Source organism: Eulemur rufifrons, chromosome 29 (genome assembly GCF_041146395.1).
Source record: "Eulemur rufifrons isolate Redbay chromosome 29, OSU_ERuf_1, whole genome shotgun sequence".
NCBI classification, from domain to species: domain Eukaryota; kingdom Metazoa; phylum Chordata; class Mammalia; order Primates; family Lemuridae; genus Eulemur; species Eulemur rufifrons.
In genome coordinates, this window is record NC_091011.1 from 35,808,588 (window position 1) to 35,831,776 (window position 23,189).

At 34.3% G+C, this 23,189-nt stretch overlaps 1 protein-coding gene across 4 annotated transcripts in view; it reads left to right on the top strand.

The window, feature by feature from the left end:
* The first annotated feature begins 348 nt into the window (after positions 1 to 348).
* Positions 349 to 23,189, top strand: part of AGMO (alkylglycerol monooxygenase) — a 303,863-nt gene continuing 281,022 nt past the window's right edge. For 3 of the 4 annotated variants that reach the window (XM_069461609.1, XM_069461611.1, XM_069461614.1), the window contains exons 1-3: positions 382 to 646; positions 2,151 to 2,281; positions 11,672 to 11,823. In XM_069461609.1, the coding sequence (XP_069317710.1) occupies positions 521 to 646; positions 2,151 to 2,281; positions 11,672 to 11,823 (409 nt within the window). In that variant the 5' untranslated portion in view covers positions 382 to 520. Of the gene's footprint in view, positions 647 to 2,150; positions 2,282 to 11,671; positions 11,824 to 23,189 lie in introns of all 4 variants that reach the window. The other variant, XM_069461613.1, reaches the window with a different exon arrangement.

A 23,189-nucleotide genomic window follows, 5' to 3' on the forward strand; every position in this document is an offset into this window, starting at 1 on the left:
CACTACAAACTTGAACACATGATGAATTTCAAAATGAGGAGAAAAAGTTTTTTTTTTTTTTTTCACAAGCTTTGACTCTTGAATTTCCACCCACTTTTTCAGAGTAAACTTATACCTGTGTTACCACCTTTTTGCCTTCTGCTTGCAAAAGTAATCTCATGGCTTTTTTTTTTTTTTCTTTTCTTTTTCTTTTTCTTTTTTTAGTGATAAGTTATACCAGCTACAGTCAAACTGCACTGTACTACTTTGAGTTGGGGATGAGTCCACTTTCCCCTCCCCCGCATGCCCTTTTTCTGGGACGGCTCCCACTGAACTCTGAACTCGTTCTTGATCCTTGTATTTTCCTGTCTCTCCACACAGAATCTGCTGTTGGCTGTGCTCTCTATGGAGCTTTGTGTTTCTAGCTGTTCTCTGACAAAGAGCTTGTTCTGTGCTGCACATCTCGTCCTCTTTGTTCGGCCTCTGGCTTCAACCACTGAATCACAAATATTCTCCAGCTGGGAACCAGACAAGGGCAGAAATGAAGAACCCAGAAGCCCAACAGGATGTTTCAGTTTCCCAGGGAGTTCGCATGATATTTTACATGATGAAGCCCAATGAAACTTCATTCCAAACTTTAGAAGAGGTGCCTGATTATGTAAAAAAGGTGAGACTATATTGGAAGAGGCCACTTTTGCTCTTTTCTTAATAAGAAGTAAGGTCAACATATTTGGGGGTTTTGTTCACTTTCATTCTTGAAATTATTAAATTCTAATAAAAATAAATCAGTTTCTTAAAGGCTTGAAGAAAAATTAAATTTCTACTTTAATTGAATTTCCATACAATATCCCTAGCCATCTTTGTCTATAAATTTCTTCCTTTATATGTCACTCCAAAATATGATAAAAATTTTAAAAAGTTTTCTAGATACTATGGCATTGCAAATTTAGCTGTTGGAAGCTCAAAGTCAAATAGCTACACCACATCAGTAAACTTTGTGACAGTTTTATTTTAAAATATTTAGCTTGTTCACCACCTCCAGGGAAACTGCTTTCTCTTTAATTTGGTAGAGTAGTTCTGCAGAATGAAGGATATGCAGCTTGACTAAGTCCAACTCTGACTTCCTAAATTTGAACTTGAACCAAGTTTTCTCTGAAACTCAGAAGTGTTCAGAGGCACTTTTCACTTCTGGTTCCTGGCTATGATTGGAAGTGGAAATATCCAGAATTAGAACTTGAATACTGAAGTTCCCCACCCTGTCAAAGTTGTTCCTACAACACTTACTAGTACAGGCCAGAAATAGAAAAATTATGACATCAGAGAATATGTTCTTGGGAGGTCAGTTTAGGAAGCTTCAGAACTCATGATTAACTTCCAAGTGAATAAACCCCATATCTTTTTCAGGATTTAGTATTGCTTTTTCTTTCTGATTTTTTAAAGAAAAATGTGGTACAGTGTCAGAAATACTGATGTCTTCATAAATCATTATTATTTATATTGCAACACAAAACCTAATTCAATGCTCAGTCATCTATAGTGGAGCCTTAAAAATATTTATTGTGATACAAAACAAAATTAAAACTGAAAGAGTTAAAGTTGAACGAGGCTTTAAACATGTAAAATTACCTTATTTTCTCAAATTCTAAGAAGAAAATTGTCCCTACTGTTTAAATTTCATCATTACAAGTAATTCTAGTAATTTTAATGTAAAAACCTAGAATTGTACGCGTCCTCCAGGAAAGCTTCTTGAAGTGTGTCTAGCTTACTCATATGTAGATAGTGGATTTCTAATTATTTAACTTAATTTTAAATCTATTTTCTGGATCTAACTTGGAAAATTTTCCTCCTAATCTTATAATCTGTCTTCCTAATAAAAAGTTTATTAGCACAATTATCATGGTTATATCTATCATTATATTTCATGGTTATATCTATCATTATATTTCATTTTCAAATTGGGTGATATAATTTGAACACGTATTTAGTGCATGTCCCAAATAAGTAGACTCCTTTGCCCATTATGTAGGAAGTGATCCTCTGGGATAGGTATATACCATTCCTGTTGGGCCTCCGAACTCTGGGCCTCCCATTTCTGGAATGACTAATCAGGAAATGTGAAGGAATTTCATATGGAGCATAATAGCATCTCCTCTCTGCAATTTCTTTTCCAGGCAACTCCATTTTTCATTTCCTTGATGCTGCTTGAACTAGTTGTCAGCTGGATTTGCAAAGGGAAGCCACCAGGTCGTTTGGATGATGCTTTAACATCAATATCAGCTGGTGTTCTGTCTCGGCTTCCAAGGTGAGTTAGATGGTTAGCAATACTGGGGAAAAAAACTGAAATTCTCCAAGTATGAGAGGCAACGGAATACACTGTATGGCGAAATTAGTGTATTTATGCATATATCCCCAAAGAACTCAGCTTCTGTCATTATTTAAAATTTTTATATTTTTCATCATTAATTTGTTTTCATTCATTTACACAAATCACCCTAAATAATATTTATCTTGATTACTGATTTTGTTGAGACTCCTTTAAATTTTGTGGCTGAAATGAATGCTTCTTTTGCCTTACTGTGGTCCCACCACTTATTTATGGTCTAGTTATCTACTGGTAATTTTATTTTGCCTTAGCTAAATTCACATAGAATAGCTCTCCGGGGTTCAGACACTCTCCAGAGCAGGTCACACAAATCTCTAAATTACTATCATGGTCTCCTAACTAGGGTCCTGTCTCTGGTACTACCCCATTTATTTGCAGCCAAACATTTCCATAATATGAATCTGGTGGAAACCTTCCATACTGCCCTGAGGATAAGGTACAAATCCCTTTTCTGAACTACAGGGGTCTTTGTCTCACTAGCCTTGCTTTTGGTCCCCCCACTCTCCTGATACTTTGTCATCTTTGTTCCATCATGCTTTACTACTTGCCATTGCCCCCATGCCCACAGCACTTCCCTCTGCCTGGAAATCCAGCCATGTGGCCAACTCAGATTCATTTCTTAGATCTAAGCACAGACGTCACACCCTTCAGCAAGCCTCATCTCTTCTCCAATCCTATGTCAGGCACTATTTCACTATGGTCCCATGGCATCTTGTGCTTACCTGCCATCTAGAACTATCAGATAGCATGATGTTCCCCTGTTTTCCTTCCAGCCCTTACTGTTAGCTTGCATGCAACTTGAGAACAAGAGGTGAACTTTCCTTGTAGTTTTAGCTCTTATGCCTGGAATGATATCTGGTACTTGGTAAATGTTCCAAAATATGAATATTCTTATAATATTATCTTGATGATAAAATTGGATGATGAAAGGATGAAATAATAGTAAACAATAAATGACTACTGTGTTTTTTTAGAAAAACTAAATTATAATATGTGTAGAAAGCAACCAATACATGGAAGGCATCTTCAGTACATGAGGATTTACAAAGAGGAAGAGGAGGAGGGAAGATTCCCTTAGAAGTATGCGCTTTGAGCTACTGCCGAATGTTCTCATTCCAGCTTCCCACCCATCCCTCCTTATCCTGTTTTAAGAGCTTTACTTCTGACCAGTGCTCATTGCTTTGGAATGTTTCTATGAACCACCCTGTGGGAAACCAAGGTGGATTTTTTAAAAATGACAGTAAAACTTAAAGTATCTGAAAAAGGTGAAATAATTTCGTATAATTACACATAATTTAGATAGAAGGTAAATCTAAAAGTAAAATTTTTTTCAATGAATGTTACTTTGAGAAAGGTAGGTTATTAAATATATAGTAGAAAGAAGTAGTAATATTAATAATGATGACTCTGAAAAACTACTGGTACTGTTGCACATTGTAGTCAGAATCAGAGGAGGATAATGTCTCTTGTTATTTGCAGCTAACTCCGTGATTATCCTAAATAGGAATTTAAAATTATAGATAATTTCCTCTATTACATGTCCCTCCTTGGACAGAAATAAATGAGGAATACATCCAACATACTCAAGGGATATGTGGATTTGGATGTAGATTTAGCTATTCAAAAATAACAAATTTGTTACTGTAGCTCCTTCTAAGACAGTTAAGTGCATAGGTTTATAGAAATCAGATGGTTGATAAACTGTCAAAATTATTTGATAACTGGGAAGTGTTCTGCATGTGCGATTATGGGTCATATATTTTACTGAGTTGGAATGAATTTATTAAGAAATCAGGGAGACAGAAAGTTGAATGAATGCTCCAGCATTTCTTTTACCTTTTTAAGTTTGACTTTGGTTACAGATGCTATTAGATTGTTCTCTTATCATAACATCGTAGGTACTAGAAATACAAAATGTGTCCTCAGCACAATATTTCTGCTAAGTAGTGTTACTTTAAAAAGGTACAGAGTTATAACAGGAAAACAAAAATCAAATATATATATTTGCAAAAAAACACATCCATAAAAGGAGAGAGAGAGAGAGAGAGAGAGAGAGAAAGAAGGGAAAGAAAGAAACCAAAACAAACCAGTCCTTCAGGGATAGAACATGCAGTTCTTTTCCTTCACCCACTACTCATAACACTCCTTAAGCTAACACAAACTGTTAACTCTGGCGCCCTTTGAGAGAAAGGTAAAAGGTTATGAACTTGAATCTGGAGAATATTTTTCTATGGTTATTTTGAATGGGTACAGCAAATTGCTCCTCTTTTTTTCTTGTAGGAGTGAAGAGCAATTCTAAATTATGAAATGTGGATTATTTTAAAGATTTGCAAGGAATTTCAGAGCCTAGCCTTTGTCTGAAAGATCCCAGCAAAGCATACTATGTGAAAATTAAATGTAAAAAAAAATTTTCTTCTTTTTTTTTTTTGTTGCTGTCAGAAAACATCTTCCCAAACAAAACAAAATAAAAGCCCAGGTATAAACAAAAAAGAGAAAGCTGACCCTCACAATCTCCTCTACTCAGTCCCCTTTCAGAAAGAATGAGAAGAGGAATTTGACATCAACCCTTAAAACAATATTTCAGTTGAAGCCGCAGCATCAAGGGGAATCCCTGTGCAAATCATTAACAGCTGAGGGTTAGATTAACACGGCATTGATCGTATCCTCTCCTAGGGACTAATTTCATTTTCTACACTAGCAACAGGGGCTTGCCACATCCTTAAAATAGGTGATTGCAAGAAAAATGGTAGTGTACTTTTTGCTAATCCATTTTTGAAGAATTATGCTTTGGATAATAATTCCAAATAGGCATGTGGTCTCTGACAAAAGAAGTTGTGGAAATCAAAGTGAACATGTTTTTCCACTTCGCCGTTCATGTAACAGAAATGTTGTACGCAGACTTTGAGGAAAAACAATGTTCCTTTGAGGATCTCAATCTCACAATTACATAAAATTTGAAGTATCTTAAAGATGAATAGCATACTTACAATATTGATAGAAAAGATACATACATGCTGCATCTTTCAAATCTTATGTAAGGGAAATATTAATCATGGACAAGATTATATCTTGTTTATAAGCCTGTTGGACAGACCATGATCTGTAATAAAAGTCCATCTGTCCTAAGAACCAGATTCTGGGCAGGACTGCATCTGTTTTGCTCTTCCGAAATCCAGTAAGCAGCTTTCCTAGTCAGAAATTGGTCCTGAAGTTATAAACAGATATGTCTATGTGTCATAAACACAGAGTATCATATGCAGATAATCTGCCTTTCTATTGATTACTTGCATATGTGACCATAAAAAAAATAAACTTGATTTAACAATATATTTACTAAATCCATTTTTTAAGAAAACCCTCTCTAAAACTTGTGAAATAATCTCACTACTGACTTAAATGTTAACGAGTGAAAAATAATCACTTTTTTCTTTCCTGCTTGTTTAAGTAGAACTCAATTTCCAATTCTTCATTAGAAAACCGGGACCTCAATTTGTTACTTCCTTCCAATGTTTCTGCTTCCATAAATTGCATCCTCCCCTGAGAAGTTTCATTCCCGATATAAATATCTACAGTATGTTTGTTTTTAATGGGTTCATTTATTCTGTTGAAACAGCAGATTATAAATCAAATTGCAATAGGTTGGAAGGATAATTTAAGTAGGTAAATTTTCAAATAAAGTTGAGGACACTCCACGTTTAATACGTATGGGTTACTGCCAATTTTACTCTGGAGCTAGCTCCACAATATTCAACCATACACATGCACACTTTTACTGGCCAGGCCTGCCAGGGAATTTTCCATTCCTGACAAGAAAGTTTCAATTCATCAAAAAAAAAAAAAAAAAAAAAATTTAAAGAGGAGGAAATTAAACTTCTTTGAAATACTTTTGACTCCTTGGGGTGGAGATGGAGAATAAAAGAAAATTGTGTACTTGGTTTTTATATTAGACTTTAGCATGAGAGGCAATGCTGCCTTTGGCAACATCAGACTTCTGACAAATGAGTGCATATCATTATGGATGATGACTTTAATAAGCAGTAATTCATTATGTAAAATAAGAGATAAATGAATTTGTGTCATATTAATAATACATTGTTATTAATACTGAATGTTTTATTAACTTAGAAAATAATTTTAAAAACTCCTCATGTAAGAAAAATATCTTTTAAAAACCTGTTGGATTGTTCATTATATTTGAGGGAGAATGCCTCATTTCCTCGTAATGTTTGCCCTAGAAACCTTATAAATAGACTTTGTCTTTGTTATTAATTGTGTAGCTTCAGAAACTGCTATTAGACTAACCTTGCCTCGTGAATGCAAGGTTCATTGCATTGGTCTAGATTGTATGTCTATTCAATAGAGTAATACATTTTCCTTAAAAGTAAAGAATGTAACAAATTTATTTCTTCCAAATCTACCACATTGTCTTTATAAAAGTTTATAGTATTATGGTTGTTGTAAAAAGAAATTAAATTAAGTGACTGCTTTATGAATGCAATGCCATTTCATAGTGAGAATTAGCAGTATAAATTTCATCTGTTTGAGAAGGTAGAAGTTGCATTATCTATTTTATTACTGAGCAAAAATCAATATTCCACTAGATGGAGCAAAAGTGGCAGTAGCTTTACAGACAGGCAGTGCAAACTCCTGGATCAGGTTTAAGAGATTTTGAAGTAAATAAATAACACGATTTCTCAGAAAAGTCTCTCTCTCTCTCTGTCTATATATATGTATATATACACACACACATATAATATAAAAAAATCCAATATCTTTATTTATTTATAACTTCCTGGCATTTTAAAGGATATTTATAATCTCATTTAAATATTGATTTATTTTTCAGCTCATAAAACAGGATTATTAGAAATAGAAACATTGAACTTTTCTTCTTCAGTTTTGCATAATCTGGCTAAATCAGATGATACAGACAGCTATAATGACGGTAATGTTATAATATAAATTGGCAAATTCCTGTGAGTATGGGTACATAAGTCTACTTACCTTGAAAGTTGCTTTGAAATTTTAGCAGTTTTCAATGAGAGCGTTACATAAAATTTCACTTCCGTTCTTAATGATAAGAGCATGAGAGTAGATAATTTTAGTGTCCATTCAGCCTCATGCTCTCATATCTTAAATTAGCCCAGAGATACTGAAAGGCTAACTCTTGGTGATGGGAAGAGTCAGGCCAAGATGACTTTGAAAATTAATTAGCTTGTAATTCTAAATCCCCAGATAATATTTACTTCCAATTAATTGATTTTTAAGAAATATGAACATTATAACTGAACTTTATTTTTTTAAAAAAAATTTAGAGTCAGCACTGAATACCAATATAGTACTTTACCAGTTTTTTTATGGTAACTGAATATTGAGTGGACAAATTCCCAGTGATGAGAAAAAATGTTATATACAATAAATAAAGAATCATTTCACTAGTCGGAGAAATAAGTTACTTTTCATTTGCCAAAATATATACTTCACACTCAAGAAAAAACCACTATTTGGGGGAATTTATAAAGAAAATGGGACAATCGGAGGAAAGCCCCTCTGTATACAGGTTGCTAATTAGAGGATTCTAATGTCTCTTTATAATAAATTTAGGCCGTGTTCTTGGTCTCGCATTTGAACTTAATGCGTAAAAGGAATCTAGTATTTGGTAATTCCAAGGCTCTGTGCTACACAATATTCCATCTCCACCTGATAAAGTAAGCTCACTCTGTACCTACCTAATATATATGCCTCTTCCCCTAGGATGGGGTTTAGAGAGTTCAAGTTTGAATTCCAGAGTGCAAAGTCATATGCTGGGGGTGTAGGGTGGAGGGGGGTGGATCGGGAAGAGAAAGAGGAAGGAGTTTTGGTTTATGATTCAAGGTCTGGTGGGAACATTTTTGAAAATGTAGGTGCTATTTCCTGTAATCAAGGGCTTTCCAGAGATTGATAATCATTTTCCAGCTGTATCCCTTTGGCGAATTGTTTTTAGTTGTGGGCACTCCATGGCTGTTCTTTCACGTGTATGATGGAAGAGGATCACGTTCATCTTGCTGATAGAAAGCAGGGAATATAACTCCCACAGCTTCTCCCCTCTTTCCCTTTGCCTTGAGCAAAGTTTGGCTTCATGCTAAAGTGTGAAAAAAAACAAAAGCCTTGACTGTAGTATGTCAGGTATATTTCGGCTCTATTTGTGTCAACCCTAATAAGTCAGTTGACCGAGTAATAAATTGGGTGTCTGCTCAAGACCTGGCACCTGTACAGGAAATAAAAAAGTATTTCAATTGCAGTCAGGTTCTTTTTGTCTTACAAATGGAAGGTTTTCAGGGACTTTCTTTTACTGAGGTCTTAGTATCTTAATGCCTATTTCTATTGTTACTGGAACTGACAAGGAAGATAGCAAATTTTTAAAAAGATATTAAACTGATGGAACATTTGTGAGGCAAGTGATGATGTTTGCCCTGTTCAACAATGTGCCCTTGTGTCTTGCACTATACCTGGTGCTTAGTAGGCTTTTAATATAAATTAGTTGAATGATTTATTGAATCCATGGATGGATCTGCTTTGATACCATGTGCTAAAACTTACTTAAGAAGCTACAGATTATTTCAACTTTCTGTTAAATTTTCACTTTTAACTTTTACTTTTGGATCAGTTGTTTTAAGGCAGTAGTTATCCACGGGGGACAATTTTGCTTCCCAGGAAACACTTGGCAATGACCGGGGACATTTTTCGTTGTCATTATGGGGTGGAAAGGAGTGCTACTGAATTTAGTAGCTAGAGAACAAGGATTCTGCTACACACTCTAGAATGCATGGGAAAGGCCCTCACAACAAAGAATTACTTGGCCCCAAATGGAGATAGTGTTAAGGCTAAGAATCCCTGTTTTAGAAAAATTATTAGGTTGAACCATATGAAATTGATAATAGTCATTTTTTAACCCAAAATTTGAATTTTATATGAGTAATCCCCTACTAATGGACAATAGAGAGAAATTTTAAGATTTCATAGATTGAATAAATATTTGCACAGAACAGCTCCTTACACCAAAGAACCATCCATCCAAATGTCAATAGTGGCACTGTTGAGAAGCCCTAGTCTAAACATACAAAAGTTACCAACACAGCGAACAAACTTTAAAATAAAATTTTTTCTAACCTCTTACTAATATGCCTTGATAAAAACTTGGAAGGCAGATTTCACATTTCCAGTTCTGAGCTTTCTTAGAGTTTCCAAAACACCGTGGAAGCCCCTGGCTCGTGGCCTGTTCTGCTGCGTGAGCGACCTCATACATGTATGTATGGACATCCCAGAATGCTTGTCCCGGCTCTGCTTACATATGCAAAATCAGCCACACTTGCCCACCGTGTCAGGTCCAGTAGTTTGCACACCTGTAGAGGTCTGCCCTCAGGAGCACTGGCCCAGCAAAGAGGCCCATGCAACCCCTGCAAGCAAGGCTCAGGGCTGCTTAAGTGGGGAATTCTGTAGTGTCCAGAGTGTGGCTCAGGATGGGATTGTGGTAAGGGTCCAGGATGAGTAATGACTTTGGGTCAAGGACTTGAACTGAGGTGGGAAAACTGCTTCTTCAGGCCATGTAATCTCAAATTGGTAACCGAGTTTTAAGATGGGGTAATGTGTAACCCTGCTTAAAACTGTAAGCATTTGGCGTTTCTGAGTCCTATGTATCAATGTTGTTGTGAAATAGCCTAATGTTTTAGTCTATGGATTAAATAAAAATAACTCGAAACATTTAAAATACAAAAGGTTATTTAAAAGTTATTAAATCATAATTAAAGTTATATGATAAGTAAATTCAAGAATAAACTTAAAGGTCCAGATCCTTAAGAGACCCTGTAACATGCTCATTCATAGACACTGACTCTGTAAAGGGAAATACCATTAAAGTGATCAATTTTAAAAATATAATAATCTGAGCTGCTTCTTTAACTTTTTAAATTATTTTTTATTTCTTTATTGAGTTTTGAGACGGCATCTTGCTCTCTCACCCAGGCTAGAGTGTAGTGGCAAGATCATAGCTTACTGCAGCCCCCAACTCCTGGGTTCAGGAAATCTTCTTGTCTCAGCCTCCTGAAGTAGCTAGGACTACAGGTACTTGACACCACACTTGGCTAATTTTTTAAAAATTTATATTGTAGAGCTGGGGTCTCACTATGTTTTCCAAGCTGGCCTCAAACTCCTGGTCTCAAGCGATCCTCCCAAATTGCTGGAATTACAGGCGTAAGCCACAGAATCTAGCCTTTTAACTTTTAGTGAAATATTAGAATATTTAAGAATTTCCTCAGAATTTGGGGTACCAAACATCTTGGTGGCTTATTAATAAATGTTTATTAGGTAGAATGATCAATTCATTTTATATTTGATAACTATGGTCAAAAAACATAATCAAATATATAAACGTGATAAAACAAATGATTATCTTGAATCTAATCTTAAGTTTGATCACAGAAAACTTAAAAAATACGCTTTAGAAAGTTCAAGTGTATTATGTATTTTTTGACCATCATTGAAATAAGAATTTGTAGAAGCTTAATAGAATAGATGGAAAGACATAGTCTAGTATCTAGATTTTAAAAACAATTGTTTATTTTAACTAGGTTTGTAAATCTTATTTCTAGGGAAAGATTTTTTCCTAACATCTTAAAAGCTCTAACTTATATTCTTTATAAGAAATATTGAAATGTTATATGAGAATCCCATATGTGATCATAAATACATCTAAAAATCATTAAAGATGTATGTGTGGAATAGAAACAAAAAAAGGAGGGAGAACAGAAGAAGAAAGAGAACAGAATTAGAAGCAACTTTAATCTAAAGACAAATTTTATGGTATTAGCATATTTGAGGCCAATAGGCAATATGCTGTTCCCTTTAAAATACATCATTTATAATTTTTTGCATTTTATACTTTCTTCATAAAGCATACTTAAGGCATTCTTCATTAAGATTTGAAAATTACAATCACAGAAAATAAGCTGTAGTTTTGTCATATTTGAAAAGTTCCATGAAAAGTATTTTAAGAGACATAAAAAAGGAATGGCTTTGTAAATTCCATGAAATTGAGAGTGCAAACAGCTGGCATCCTCCTCTGAAACAAAAGGAAACACCATGTGAATCATTTTGATACCAAGGAAGTTACGCCTTTAAAAAGAATATTAGAAGATGAAGAAACAAAGTAACAGGGAAAGAGTTTCATTTTTTCATATGACTATATTAATATCTAAGTGTTATCTGAAATATATAACATAACTTTACATTTAAAATATAGTATGATTATTGGGTTTGAATTTTATTTTCCAGTCTGTTTTTCAGGAGCATTGAGCTGACCACTTACATTTATATTTGGGAGAACTACAGGCTTTTCAGTTTGCCTTGGGATTCTTCATGGACTTGGTATTTGACCTCCTTAGGAGTTGACTTTGGCTACTACTGGTTCCATCGCATGGCCCATGGTAAGCTGCAAACCAAGACTTTTTGTTAATTTGTGTTGAACTGTGTTTGCTACATAGTAGATACTTAGTAAATACTTATTGAATGCATAAGTGAATAAAATAGTATATTTTACTGGATATAAAGATTAATAATGAAAGTTTATTTTGAAATTTAAGGGGAGACAATCTGAAGCCATTTTTCAAAAAAGATGTGAAATTATTGGAGGTGCATTTTTCTCACCTCTTATTTCTAATTAAAAAAACGTTTAGAAATTGATGGCTTTGGCGATTCTTGACTGCACCTTCCAAAGAAATGTTTTGCTATAGAAAGGGAAATGGACGTGTGGGGTACACGTCTGGGTCTGAACCTCTGCAGGGATACACAGGAGTTGAAGAATGGTTGTAGAGCTAAGGTAAGCAAAGAGTCTCTGAGGAGAAATAAAGTATGCCAAAGTATTTCTGAAGGGAAGTGGGGTAAAGTACTAACTTTGAAAAGCCACTGAAGAGCAGAACTCAGGATTTCAGTGGGTGGTTGGCTTGAGTGGGTGGGGAGGAAGGAAGGAAGAGGAAGAAACCTGGAATAATAATAAAAAATAGATGGCGGATGGAAAAAAGAGACCTGAGACCAGGGTGAATAACTGAGCTATGTGTGTAGGAGTACTTGGGACCAGATATCCTTCCCAAACAAGGATGAAGGAAATAGGAGTAGCATGGACAAGTGCTATGTTTAAGGCTGCTCAACTTTAGATACAGCATTATTTTTGTTAAGCACCTCAAACATATGCATTTAATGAAACTATGGGAAGTGATAATTTATTAAAACAATTTCAAGTGAATATATAAACTAGAAAAAGTTATTTATTTTGTGTGTGATAACCTTTGTCTTTGAACATAATAAATCAGATCCTGACATCATTTCCTTGTATATAAATGCAAGAGGATACTCCTAAATTAAGCATGATTAAGAATAAAATATGGTCTATGTAGTAAAATATTTGTCTTTTATTTCAAAGTCATAGTTTTCTCGCTAAAATAAACTCATTGGCAACGTTTCTCATTTTCTATGCAACAAAAGAGTACTGCAGAAATCATTTATATTGTACTGTATTACTTACTTTCAGGAACCTTCTAATAGCACACTGTCCTACTAGTACAGATGTGTTTGTTTGGGAAATCTGCAAATTTGCTTAATCTTTGAAAGCCCATTATAACAGGAAACAAAGGACCGACAAAATATTCCTAAATATAAAACTCTTAAAAATATGTTGATTGTAAGTACTCTCAGTTAGTGAAGAGCAATAAAATAAAATAACATATTAAAAATGTGGCATCAAGGCTATTTAAAGTATGCTTCCCATTAGAAAAATTTGAACTGAATCCAACGAAGGAGGCAGGCATTAAAAAAATTTGAAAACCTTCTGGAAAAACACTCACAACCTTCAGGCTATGGAGCCTAATCATAAGTTCAAAGACTTTTGACTTGTAATGAAAAGCAAGTAGGAAAGAAATAATGTAGTGAAATGTGTCAACCTTCAATATGATAGCTAATTTTTAAATTCTACATGAAATAATATTGTAAAATATTAAAAATAGATTTTTAGATATTTAAATACAGAGGGCTAAGAAAAACTTATGGTATCAAATTTCTTGAACCTCTTGGATTACAGAGCCCAAACTGAATAACTGGTCAAATTTATTTAACTGAAAAATTTCAATAATTCCAAAATCCAAATGTCACCTTAAAATACAGTAAGGAAAAACCCTGCTTTTTCTCCGTAATGTGTTACTTTCCTTTCGCTACTCTCAATACAATGATATAACAAAAACATATTCCACATTTGTTAGAAGGTTAAATGCTATGAGTTTTGAAGAAGCAATATATTATATATTTGAAATTTTGTTTTTACATGTATTTAAATTACTTCTTTAGTAATACAAATCATTGCTAAGTTTGTTGTTTTTGTTATTGTTCTCCTCATTGTTATTGGTTTGTATTGTGTACATGCAGTTTTTGTCACATTTGGAAAATGTTTCATATTAGTGGAAAACTGTTTATGTTCAAAAATTTGAACTCCATTTCTATCACTATGTTACAAATCAGAGGGATATTTAAGTTATATATTGATATATGTTCTTTCTATTTCATTTCATTTCCTCTGTAATGAGAAATAAATCGCTAATTCTTGTCATCTTAACAAAAACAAGGGCACCACAACAATTTCTGTAGAGGGCTTTGACAACATTAGAAAGAAATATAGAATGATAAAATTAAATAGCTCTTAAACTAAAAGTAGCCTCTTGCATGCTTTTCCTCCATTACAAAATGGTACATTGCTTTTCTTTGTACTTCCTGTTATTTAGTCATACAAAACATGTAAGAAAACAAGTAAAAAATGTTTTAGGGAAACATTTAAGAAATGAATAGTTACTGCTTGGGAGGTGCATGAATGAGGCTTCCTGAGTGCTGGTAATACTCTGTATCTTGTCTTGGGTGGTGTTTACATGAGTGCATATATTTGTAAAAACTCATTGAGTTAATTGTACACTTAAAATTTACATACTTTATAGATACATTTATAAAAAGTTAAATTGATAAATAATGCCAGCAATGTGATTTCTTCTTAGTGAATAGTTAGCTCTAAGACAGAATGATATAGTAGGTAACCAAATTTAGAAATAAGAACCAAGATTTGTGACTGGAAGCATAAACATGTGACCTTAAATAGTTTTCACCTGTGTCAGTTTCCATAAGCAAGGATGAAAAGTACCAAGATGCCATTTGTTGATTTATTGCCTATCTTTTCCAAATCTATCCTCCTTTGCCTTTCCTGTGTTATCAGAGCTTCACCCTGTAGACATTTCTCTTTTGTCAGTTGGCTTGATGTTAAGCTTTGCCAATTTAAGGGTCTGGAGGGGTCACTGTGAAAGCAGAACATGAGAAGGAGACTGTACTTTCAGTTTCCAGAGTGTTATTTTCTATCAAGACTTAGAAAATCTGTGCCTGAGGGACCTAGTACTGGTCACCTCCTGACTCAGCAGTAGCCTACACCTTCTGGCGGGATTCTCTGCCATTCAGGGGCCATACCGAAAAACTAGCTGCAGCCCACACCCACTGGGGCCTATATGCTCTAGCAAGCCGGTCTGTCACCAGCAGAATTCCAGTGGTAGCAGCAACCTCTCCAGAAATGTCTGAGTCTTAGGTGTGTTTGTGACGTGTATGTGAGTATGTGTGCTGGGCTCTTCTAAATTCATAAGTACCCGCCTTATTCTGTCTCCCTCAGCTCTATAGGCAGTAACTGCATTCTGCTGTTGCTACTTCTGTACTGCTAACCTGCTACTACTCCATTACCTTTTTTAATAGTTAGCTTCCTTTTTACTAGTTAATTCTTTATATTAACTTTTCCTTATTGAAATTACTAGTGTGGTTTCTGTCTCCCAGTTGCATCCTGACTGATACAGGCAGCATCCCCAGACATTACATAGGATAATAAATTAGAGTTTACCCAATTATACCTTTTACTACTTTATTTTGAAGCAGTGATCGTGTATTTATGACATAACACAATTTCATTCAGTCCTGAAATAGGTACCTTCATCTAAAACTGTTATAACATGCCATCTATAATGTCCCCCAAACTCCAATTCTTTGACACACAAGTAAACTGCTTGATTCATTTTTTATTCATCTCTTTCTGAATCTAAAAAATGATCACAATTTTTGTGAAATTGATTACAAGCATTTATTCCCTCAACTTCATTGTGACTAAGTGAGCTTCTGTATATAACTTAAATTTCAAGTTATTCATTTCTTTCTGACTTTTAATAGGAGTTAATTGTAGATCATCCTTATGTTCATCATTGTTTAAACAAAGAAATTAAACAGATGTACTGATTAGAAATTAATTTTACTTGTGATGATGCTAGGTTGTGGTCCACACTGAAGAATAGATTACGAATATTCTGCTACTCTTATGTGTCTTTTCTAAAAGATATCAGAATATACCTAAGATTTTTGTAACTCTTTGCCATATGTTATGACTCATTCTTTATTTTAAAAATACATCTTGATTTTATTCTTATTGGATCACCCAGGGTAAAATCCACCTGCATTTGTCTGAGTTATTACCATTCCTCATATCTTCCCCCGTGATCCCTGAATTCTGACATTCCCAAATCTCTGACTATGCTGAAGTGGTGTGGACAAAAACCAAATGGGATTCTGCTTAAAATTTGTATTTCTGAAATGATGATGCTAGTAATAGTATTAGTAGTAACATAAACAAATTAAAGATAAGTATCATCAAAAGCTATTGGAGAAGCAACACATATAGTGTTAAAAACATAGATTCTGGAGCCAGGTTTCCCGAGTTCAACTTCTAGTACTAACACTTATTAACCGATGTTTGTGCAAGTTAATCTCTATATGTCTTAGTTTTCACATCTATAAAATGGGAATAATAATAATAATATATACCTCATAGGATTTTGATAAAGCTTAAATGAGTAATACTTAGGAAAGTGAAAAGTTCATAGTTAATACTGTTTAAGTATTGCTGTTATTATTGAATAAATGTTTTTCATATTGCTAGGTATAAGACTAGGTGCTTTATACTAATAACACAGCACATATATTATTTAATTCCCAGAGAAATCCTATAAAGTGGGTGTTCAGACTTCCATCAGACATTAATGAGCACCTACTATATAGTAGGAAATCTAATTACTAGTAATAAAGTAGTGAATAAATAAAAGTTGCAGCCCTTATGAAGCTTACATCCTAATGGAGGAAGAAAGTCTAAATATAAAACAACGTCATTAAAAAATAGGTAAAGGACATGAACAGAAACTTTTAAAAAGAAGACAGACTAATGGCCAAAAAATATTAAAAATTCTCAACATCTCTAATCATCAGGGAAAGATAAATCAAAACCACAATGAGATATCACTTAACTCCGGTGAGAATTGCTTTTATCAAAAAGTCCCAAAACAACAAATGTTAGCGTGGATGCGGAGACATAGAAATACTCATACACTGCTGGTGGGACTACAAACTAGTGTAACCTCTGTGGAAAGTAGTATGGAGATACCTCAAAGAGCTAAAAGTAGAACTACCATTTGATCCAGCAATCTCACTCCTGGGCATCTACCCAAAGGAAAAAAAAGTCATTCTATTAAAAAATACATCAATGCTAGAATGTTTATAGCAACATAATTCACAACTGCAAAGATGTGGAAACAACCCAAGTGCCCATCAATACATGAATGGATTAAAAAAATGTGGTATATGTATACCATGGAATTCTACTAGGCCACAAAAAAACAATGATGATCTAGGACCTCTTGTATTATCCTGCATGGAGCTAGAGCCCATTCCACTAAGTGAAGTATATCACAAGAGTGGAAAAACAAGTACCACATGTACTCACCATCAAATTGGTATTAATTGATCAATATTTATGTGCACATATGGAAGTAACATTCATCAGGTGTCAGGCAGGTGGAAGGAGGGAGGAAGGGATGGGTATATTCACACCTAATGGGTGCAGTGCAGACTGTCTGGGGAATGGACACGCTTGAAGTTTTGACTTGGGTAGGGCAAAGGCAATATATGTAACCTAAACATTTGTACCCTGTAATATTCTGAAATAAAATATATATATTAAAAAAACCCACTAAAATAAATAAATACCCAAAAATGTATGCTATTAATGTAATGCCAGTTGTGAGGCATACTATGGGATAGAGGGTGATGGACACAACAGTTTGCTAAGGCCTCTGTTGAACCTCCATGAGGATGTAGAATTTTAGTAGAAACTTGAATGAGGTGAAGAAGGCAGCATAGGCATATCCAAGGAAAGAGCTTTATAGATAGAGGAAACTTCCTAAGAAGGGAATGTTCTTTGCACATTTGAGAATTATCAAGAGACCGTATGTGGAGGACACCAGTGGGGACCTGGACAAAAGAGGTTGGGGTAGATAGTCAGGGGCCAAGTCTTACAGGATCTTCTAGACAGGCAAAAATGAAGCTGGTAAATAAATCCTGCCACACTGTCCACCTCCCAGCCTGTTTATTTTGGGTACAATGTGAAGCCACTGGGGGATTTTTAGGAGAGGAGTGACACTCATTTATGACTTTAACAAATATTCATCAAAGAACTACTATATACCTTCACTTTTTTAGACACATGGGATCCTCAAAAACCAAAACAGTGCTATGAGGCTCTTCTTATAATGTCAGGATGATACCGCAGTAACATTAGTAAGGCGGGTTAATAGAAATGGAGAGTGTGAGATTTGCGTGGGTGTAATATTTTACAGAATGATCCAGAATGTTTCTCTGAAATGGTGACATTTGAACACAGCTCTAAAGTTTTCTGAGCGGGTGAGCCCCACAGTTCTGGAGAAAGGGAGGCCCAGGCAGAGGGAACAGCAAGTGCAAAGGCTCTGAGGCAGAAACATAATGGACTCATTTAAGGAACTGCTAGGAGATCACTGAGGCTGGGGCCAAATGAGAGAGGATGAAAGCTACAAAGCATGTAGACATCACAGATGTGGGGCAGGGCAGACAGACATGCAAGGCCTAGTAAATTATTGTAATGACATTAGCTTTTATTCGCAGTGAGTTGAGAAGACATGACATGATTTATATTTTTAAATATTACTCTTACTCAGTGGATTTGAAACTTTATCAATTTGTCATAACAATTACAATTTGCACTATGACTCTGTCACACACACACTCTCAATTTCATGAAACAATATTTCTCCTACCAACATGATACACATAAGTTTCTTATTCTATCTTAGTCAATTTTATTTTGCTTAAAAATTGTATTACCAATACAATAAATTGATATCATGGCTCAATTATGATTAGAAATTTGTTTAATAAACATGAAACATTTAAAGCTCTATGATTTTAATGTACCTTCATTAATCCTTGTAGAAGTCTTCCTAAACCAACACTTAGTTATATGCCTTTGGTCAGTGCCTGAGAGTTTTTCACACCCGAGTTTAATGTACCATGTTAAGATACGTGACTACACCATTCTTTTGTATAGGTTTATTTTCAGGTAAGCAATATTAGAAACATGTTTATAAAAAAAAGATTTAGAAGGAGGATGCTGATTACTGGGTAGGCTGGGGGATAGGAAGTAGGGCTGGGATGATTTATTAGTTTTATTACCCCCTGTTTACACAGAAGAAAAAAGGGGCTCTGAAGATTAAGCAATATGCCACAAAGCTAATACATTTTAGTACTTGCTTTGAATTGAACTTTAGTGGAACTAAAGATGTTGGTTTTGAAAAAAGAGGGGATTGTCTGATCCATTACACTACAGTTCTGTGCAAAGAAAGCACTATAGGACCAGGAGGAGGGTGAGATGAACTGTCATGGAAGACTCGTTGATAACTTCATGGAATTGGCCATCCTTACCAGTTTGGCCTACTGGCTTTGTTCCAATTTCAGAAGATACTAGTTTTCTTCCTTCTCTATTAGGATATTTACTCAGAGTTTAGTTGTCTTGGTTAAATTTGGGGAGGAAATTTTCTGCTTCAAGGATTAAGAAAAAACAACAGATACTCATTTTCTCACAATTCTGAAGGCTAGAAGTCTATGATCAAGATGTCCACAGGATGGGTTTCTCCTGAGGCCTCTCTCCTTGGCTTGTAATGGCCAACATCCTGCTGTGTCTTCACATGGTCTTCCTCTGTGTCTGTGTCCTAATCTCCTCTTCTTATAAAGACATCAGTCATACTGGATTAGGACCTACCCTAGTGACCTCATTTTAATTTATTTACCTCTTTAGAGAACCTATGCCCAAATGCTATGTTATGTACCTTTGAAATGATTCCAAACACTTACATAGTTTCCTGCATGAATGATATATATCTATTTTCCTATAATAAGAATTTGAATACTCCCATCCCCTTAAGAATGTGACATCACACCTATAAGATCCCTATGTGAGCTATTATTGGCTTCAACTACTAGACTTTGAAATACATATAAACTTCAGAGTTTGACAGGCACTTTGAGAATTTAGGCTATGGCAGACTACACTCTGTCAGCCACCTCTCTGAAGACCAAAGACCAACAGCTCAGGTTGTGACAGGTCCACACTGTTAGCCTTTGAGTTAACCTCCAAAGCCTTGCCCACTGACACCAATACCATCCTCCAGCATCAAGAGACCTTGATCCTCATGAATCTCCACTGTGTTGGATGTCATCTCTCCCAAGAGCACCTCCGATAAAGGTACACCTCAAGTTTTAATTAGATTTTAATTTCCACAGAGTTCTGCTTGCATCCTAACTAAGCAACTAGACTTTAATAACTGGACTCTGGATTGAAACTCTCTCACTGTGTAGTTAACATGTTTATTGAGTCCATTCTCTCTGAGCTCTGTTCTAATTATTCTCCCCTGCTTTCAGCATTGCGAACCAAAGATAAAAAAATTATCTTTGTATGGCAAGAAACTATGTGATTCATAAAATCATATTTTGATCATCTTCTTATTTTAACCATATACAACATATGGTCACACTCTGAGGTACTGGGGATTAGGAATTCAGTATAAGAATTTTGTGTGGGACACAATTTGCCTCCTAACAATAACCTCACTGACTGGAAAACAATAATGTTCTCTGTTCATGTACAGAGCTGTTTCATTGGCTCCAGGAAAAGGCAATATTTAGTGGGAAAAATGCCACATTTTGAGTCAATGGCACCTACTTTCCAATTCATTTAATCTTTCTAAAGCTCAGTTTCCTCATTTGTAAAATGGGGATCATAATCCTTTCATTTTGATGTGTTTATCTAAGTGCTATATATTTTCTTACTGTCTTTTTCTAAAATTCTGTAAATTTTTTCCTATACTAGCAAAATATTGCTATTATTTTTATAATGATAGAACAAGGAAAGTGAAGATTTCTTTTTGATGGATACCAGAGTCTTTTTATAATGATAGAACAAGGAAAGTGAAGATTTCTTTTTGATGTATACCAGAGTCAAGGGAAGTAGAAGAAAAAGGAGATTAACAGGATTTTTATGTACTTTTGATGATGATAAAAAGTTAACAATACCGTCTGTCATAAAACTTATAGCTCCTCCAAAACACATGTGTTAAGGATCATAGTTTATTATTTTTCTGTGTTTGTACAAACTATGAATCAAGTATAAAAATCAAAGGAAATATTTGAAAATTATAATTTTTTTGAGTTTGAGTAATTTCCTAAGCTATTTTTCTGCTATTTGTTTAACAACAAACACGTTTCCCATTTTAACTTCATTTTTTATTGTATTTCTTGGAATTGTGATTCTTTTTTCTGAGGGTACAGAGTGAGAGTGTACCATAAGAATTGACCTCACAATGTTCATATAAAAAATAGGAATAACTTATTTTTCTTATTCCAAAGCATTTGTATAAAGAATAATTGCAGAAAAAAGCACAAGTGAGCAAAATGTAGAAAACGAAATGTGTATCTAAACACATTCTCTGGAGACAGCCTCTTTAAGTATAGAGGGAGAGAATGGACCTGGGTACCAAACTGCCTGGATTCGTATCCTACCTCGACTTTCAAACTGTGTAATATTAAGCAAGTTATTTATGCTTCCTCTTTGAATTTCCTTTTTTGTAAGATGCAGATTACAATAATATAATCCTCGCACGATCATTGCGAGGTCTTAACTGAGTCAAAATGGAGAAAAGACTTAGAGTGGAATCTGCCACATCATCAGGAAAACAATAAATAATTATGTTGTGTGACTTCTCAGTTTATGTAATGTATTATGTATAATAGAATGATATAAATATGATGTTTGCTTTAAATGATAGTTAGTATATATCAATAGTTAAAAGAATTACCTTACCAAAATGCATGATTAAATTTACTTATCCTCACACAAACTTATTTTTTTCTCTTTGTTAGCTGAAGATAAAAATAGTCCTTCATAAAGGATCTTGTAAAGATGTAATATATTTTTGTGTTATTTAGTATATGTACAAATATATAATATAAACCGAAGCTAGGGCACTCTGATTATTTATTATTTATCAAATTGTAATGAAATAATCTTTGTCTTTAATATGATGCTACATAGAAAAATGAACATTTAGGTCTCCCTATGGATACATAGACAGCAGGGACCACTAACAGATTGTTTTAAGCTTTTACTCAGATAGACATGATACTAACAATCTTTACCTAGACGAACAGTTGTCAACTATAGTAAGTCAAATAATAATGAGCTTTTCTTTTAAAATTATTTCTTTTTCTCAAGTGAATATTATATAACTTGATTTTTTTTGGTAGATCAAACTTATCCATGATCATTTTTCTTTCAACACTTTAATGTTTTTATTTGGCTATTTTAAAAATATTGAAAGATTTCGGAAGAAACAAAATCCATCAGAATTTACACATTTTACCTACAGTTTAAAGTTTCTTTTGTTGTCTTCCAGCTTAATTAAATATTAATTTGTCAAAAAATGTTTTTCCAGCCTAGAGAGATTGAAAAATCTTTTCCAGACCTAGAAAATGACTTGAAAAAAATTACTAAAACAGATTTCTTCGTTTATGCTAACAGCTAATTTCATTTTGTCCTTTCTTTTACAATTGAAGCCTTATACTTTTTAAAATGGCTTCCAAAATGTAATTTTGTGTCATAGGCTTTGCTAAAGTATAAATAGTATATGTTTTTTCCCCTCTCTAAATTTTCAAGTCTTGATTGTAGAAAAAAACCTCTCAACGGTATATTATCACACTATGTAGCTTGTGCCACGTCGTCTTTTAAAACAAATGCTCAATTCCAGCTCTGTGTTTTGGAGCTGTTTGAAACATCAGAGAAGACACGTTCTCTCTGTGAAGTGCTTACACTGTGAGTTAACCAAACAGTACAGATTAGCCCCTGAAAAATACACCAGATGTGCAGGTGGTAGTTAAATCAACAAGAAATCCTATTTCATCACTATTAGATTTCATTAGTAGTGATCTTTCTTTTCTTTAGAAATGTAGGAATATAGTGGAAAAATAAGTCATTATGCAGAACTGATGGACTCCACCATGGTGATAATACTGCTTAGGGAAAAAAACTGACTCTAAGTAAAAGGACAAAATGAACTGCACATAAAACATAAAACCAAACAAGTAGAAAGTAGAAAACAATGAAGAATGTAAACGAAGTTGAGTAGATGATATTCCAGTGAAGGCAGTGATACATAAATCATATTTCTAGCAAAGATATGTAAAGCAAATTTTAAAATTTTGCTAAAAATGAATATTGCAGGCAATCATATAATTTAAGAATAAAACCAGATAATTAATATATAGGCACAGTGTTACTACCATCATAGCTTATTTTTTTATCTAAATAAATATCTCAAGGAAA